Source organism: Chelmon rostratus, chromosome 16 (genome assembly GCF_017976325.1).
Source record: "Chelmon rostratus isolate fCheRos1 chromosome 16, fCheRos1.pri, whole genome shotgun sequence".
NCBI classification, from domain to species: domain Eukaryota; kingdom Metazoa; phylum Chordata; class Actinopteri; order Chaetodontiformes; family Chaetodontidae; genus Chelmon; species Chelmon rostratus.
Window position 1 is genome coordinate 522,501 of NC_055673.1, and position 5,000 is coordinate 527,500.

The 5,000-nt window shown below is 46.6% G+C and overlaps 1 protein-coding gene across 1 annotated transcript in view; it reads left to right on the forward strand.

Annotated features, from left to right (window-relative positions):
* The first annotated feature begins 1,014 nt into the window (after positions 1 to 1,014).
* Positions 1,015 to 5,000, forward strand: part of plekho1a (pleckstrin homology domain containing, family O member 1a) — an 11,910-nt gene continuing 7,924 nt past the window's right edge. The window contains exons 1-2 of the mRNA XM_041954748.1: positions 1,015 to 1,041; positions 2,924 to 3,073. Coding sequence (XP_041810682.1) covers positions 1,015 to 1,041; positions 2,924 to 3,073 — 177 coding nt within the window. The remainder of the gene's footprint in view (positions 1,042 to 2,923; positions 3,074 to 5,000) is intronic.

Consider the following 5,000-nt stretch of genomic DNA (forward strand, 5'->3'; position numbering starts at 1 on the left):
TATTGTTTTGTTAGTTGGTGTGTTTGTTATTTTGTTTATTGTTTTGTTAGTTGGTGTGTTTATTGTTTTGGTTGTTGTTTATTGTTTTTGTTTGTTGGTTTGTTAGCATTGTGTTTGTCTTTCCAGGTGAAATAAAGGTAACTGTGAAAGGACTTTGGCCTCAGTGGCAGCGGGGAAAGGTCGGAGTCTGGGAGATGTTGTTGTTGTCACTTCGTAGCTTCCTATAATGTCGTCAAGTGATTTCATCACTGTTGATGTCAACACTGGACTGAAATCATTGTTTTCCTGTGGACAAAGTCTTTGGAACAGGAATAAAGAGCTTTTTTCCATGTTGTAGGGATGGAACATGTATCAGCTGGAACAGAAGAACATATAGAACTGATAACTACATGTATAATAGAGCTGGAATGAACACTTATCATTAATACTTATTAATTATTCATTAGAGCTGAAACACCGTCTGGTCCTCTGACCCTCTTAATGTGCAGCTGTTTAAAAACCTAGACCACTTGGATCAGTTTTTACTCTGCCCCATGTTGGATCACTGTGACAGACAGGTTTCTACATGAATCAATACAGCCAACACAGTTCTGTTGTGATCAATACTCTGATCAATCCTGTGAATGACTGGCTCTTTGTCTAAGGTGTGTGTGTGTGTGTGGCTAGATGGCGCTGCCAGCCTCCTTGTACCGTAATATAGGTTACTGTGCGCGTCCATGTGACAGGGCGCTTGCACGTGTGGTATGTGTGTGTGAGAGAGAGAGAGAGAGAGAGCATCTGCCTACACACACACACACACACACACACGGGGAGGATGCTGCCTCGGTTCACACAACAGACGCGGACCTGAAGAAGAACCGGATCGGACTAACGGACACACCGACTCCGACACCAGGACCAACCCGGCACCGAGTCAGCGGGGCCGGGCCGAAGCTCCCGCCGGGCAGCGCCGAACCTCTTCCCGTCGCGGTGTGAGTCTCCTGTGAGCCCCGGAGCGGCGGCTGCAGCGGAGGGATGAAGAAAAGCAACCAGAGCAGACGGGTAGGAGCTCCCTCATCCATCTGTTTCTGATGTTACCTGATGGTAAAACTGAGTGCGCGTGCATCATCCATTCATCCACCACCCATCATCCACCCCCCATCATCCATTCATTACTGATGCTCTGACTGTGATTGATATTCAGGCAGCAGCTCCGTCATATTCAACACAATGATTCTGCTCATCATTAATATTCATGCACGAGCCTTTCCAGTGAAGACACGGCAGCGTTCATATTCTCATCATCTGTGCGTGTGCGCACGCGTGTGTGTGCGCGCGCGTGTTCGCAGAAATCAGTGTCACATTCCTTTAATTGGGAGTTTTGATTGGCTGTGTGAGCAGCTGAGCGTTCGTGTCCCCACATTGTGTCCTGCCATGAGACTGATCTCTGGTCAGCTGGACCGAAGCCTCCAGGGTGGAACTACAGACAAACAGGAAGTCCCAGGATTCATTTCACTGAGACACGAAGACACACAGACTGTGGACTGAGGACGTCCTGGACCCTGCTGGAGTCCTCTGAGAGTCACTGAGAGCTTTAAGTACTGATACCACACAGTAAAAGTACTCCATTACTAGTACTCAGCCTGTGACAGCCTGTTAGGTTGGATTTAGTTGATCTGGAGCTGATTTCGAACTATTGATTACCTTCATCGTGCTGGTTATTATGGGATGTCACCAAACTATCTGCACTAAGAATGATGACAGGGTGAGTTGTCCCGCCCCAGCAGCTCCAGCATCATCAGCAGGAGGGTGAGGGAGCTGTCAATCAAACACACCTGTGTGGGAGGACTACAGGTGTGCGGGGACTTTAAGACCCAACATCCAATCATACCTTATCAATTGATGACATGTGACAGCTGATGGTTAGCGTTAGCTGCAACGTTCAAATGCTGCTCGTACGTCACAATAAGTAAATAACGTAGTAATAAAACACTGACAGGGTTTTAATACTTTAAGTACATTCCTCTGATGATACTGATGTACTTTCACTAAAGTACTTTCTTCACTTCTTCTTCCTCTTCTTTCTGTTCTTATTGTTCTTCCTCTTCTTCCTCCTCCTCCTCCTCCTCTTCTTCTTTGTTGGTGTTGTGTCTCATGAAAGTAGGTCAGACTGACACAGAGAAGATCTACACTTTATTCTTCTTCTTCACCTCTCGGTCCTGCTTCATGGTCTTCCTCCTCTTCTCTCTGCTCTCTGAACTCATCCTCCTCTTCCTCCTCTGAACTCATTCCTCTTACCTCGACCTTTTCTTCCTCCCACGTCTTCATCTCCTCATCCTGCCGAGTCGACGTTTCTCTCTTCTTCTTCAAGTTTCTTCTTCTCTTATCTCGTCTGCGTGTTTTCTGGCTTTCTTTGTTCCTCTTTTCCTTCCTCTTATTTCTTCCTTCATTTCCTCCTTCCTTCCTTTGTTTGTTTCTTCCATCCTTTCTCTCTCACTTCATCCTTTTTTCTTTCCTTCCTTCCTTTCTTTCTCTTCCTCTTCCCTCCTTCCTTCCTTCCTTCCTTCCTTCCTTCCTTCCTTCCTTTCTCTTCCTCTTCCCTCCTCCTTTCCTTCCTTCCTTCCTTCCTTCCTTCCTTCCTTCCTTCCTTCCTTCCTTCATTTCTCTTCCTCTTCCCTCCTCCTTTCCTTCCTTCCTTCCTTCCTTCCTTCCTTTCTTTCTCTTCCTCTTCCCTCCTCCTTTCCTTCCTTCCTTCCTCACATCAGTCTGAGTCTGAGCAGCAGTCATGTAATGTTGGTCATGTGATCAGCGTCATCATTCTGTCTCCTCCGTCACATTACAAGTAAATTCTGATGGTTCTGCTGGTTCTTCTGGTTTTTCTATCAGACTCTGCTGGTTTCTGTGGTTTCTCTCTGACCCTCTTTGCTGGGTTTTGGTGTTTCAGGGCACTCAGGACTCGTGTCAGCAGGCCGTCCAGCATCCGGAAAAAGCGGGCTGGATCAGGAAGTTCTGCGGCCGAGGGATCTTCAGAGAACTGTGGAGGAACCGGTATGTGGTTCTGAGAGGAGACCGGCTCTACATCTCTGACAAAGAGGTGAGGACTCTCATTTCAAACAGATCTGTACCGGCTCAGGATGTTTCTGTTTGTGGTCTGGACACGAAACCTGTAAGACCTCCTCGGCCTCTGGTCAGGTCACAGCTCTGTTAGCTTTAGCCGTTAGCTGTTAGCTGTTAGCTGTTAGCTGTAAATTCAGAGTGTTAGCAGCTGTTTGCTGAGGATCGAGGACACTTCCTGGTTTTCAGGAAGCAGCAGCAGAAGAAGAAGCTTATTAGACTGATGTCACATTACATCCTCATTTGATTTAGAGTATTTATGAATTAATTGATAAGTCCGATGTGTTCATCAATTTATCATTTCACGTAGTTTAACAATAAAAATGTTAAATATTTGATGGTTTGATGGAGTTTTCTCATCTAACACGACTGTAAGCTGAACATCTTTGACAAAACATCACTTTTGTTTTCTGATGCTGAACATCGAACAGTCCATCGATCTGCAGAGTAATCGATGATGAAAACAATCGATAGCGTCAGCCCTGAATCAGCTGTTTCCGAATCAGAGTGTCTTTTTGTTTCCTGTTTGGAAACTTTGTAGTCATGACGACCGTAAAAGCTGTGAAGCTGGAGGAGACCAAAACCAGAGCTAAAAGAGAGCGAATACAGGACCGACACTCATCAGCTGGCACAAACACGACTCCAGCATCCTCCTCCATCAGTCATCGTGCTGTTCTGCTGGATGTGAAATAAACGCTTTGATGAGGAGTTCAACACATCAGCGTAAAGATGATGAAGATGCGTTGATGTTGTGTAAGATGAAGAATCACACAGATGAGGTTGATCGGTGATTTTACTGGATCAGAGGAGGAACTGAAAGCTCCTGATATGGATTTATTTTCAGCTCTGATGATGCTGAGTCATTCCTGAACAACGCTGAGTCAGACTGAGTGATCATGTGACCCGTGATGTCACGTTGATGTCTTTATAAAGACCAAATGTCCTGAAAGAGCCGAGCGGGCCGAGATACATTTAGAGTTAAAGGGAGAGAGAGAGAGTTTTTATCTGATTTAATTCTGCTGTGTGGCCTCAGATACACACCAACACACACACACACACACACACACACACACACACACAGATAATACACATAAATACACAGGGAGGCTGCTGGCTGAGCAGTCAACACGTGTCGCTGAATCAAAGATCTTCATCTGACACAGCTGAGCCCGAAGCCACACACACACACACACACACACACACACACACACACACACACACACACACACACAGAGTCCCTCTGATTGGTTGAGCTGTATGTTGCTCTGTGATCTCAGCAAGCAGACGAATGAAACACTGAATCTGATTATTTACTAACAGAAAGAGAGGAAGACTGAAGCAGGATGGAGGAAAAGATGGAGGATGTTCATGAACCGACATGTTTCAAAGGCCACGTGGTCAAAAAAACGTATTTTAGGGTCTTGAATGATTAAGATTAAATTTGGGGTCCTGACCGAGTGTCCGTATGTGACGAGCTGAGACTCACGATGTGCTTCAGTCCACAGAAAGACGCGACGACTCGTCCAGACGTCTCTGCGCTGACGTTTGCGTATCTCGAGGCGTAAAGCTTCGCACACAGGGGGAAATAATCTGACGGAGTTTTTCTTCTTCGTTGGTGTCTTTGTGTAGCTGGACAGTCCCTGAAGGCAGCACAGGGGTCAGGTTAGCAGCAGGTAACTGGACAGTCCCTGAAGGCAGCACAGGGGTCAGGTTAGCAGCAGATAGTTGGACAGTCCCTGAAGGCAGCACAGGGGTCAGGTTAGCAGCAGGTAACTGGACAGTCCCTGAAGGCAGCACAGGGGTCAGGTTAGCAGCAGATAGTTGGACAGTCCCTGAAGGCAGCACAGGGGTCAGGTTAGCAGCAGGTAACTGGACAGTCCCTGAAGGCAGCACAGAGGTCAGGTTAG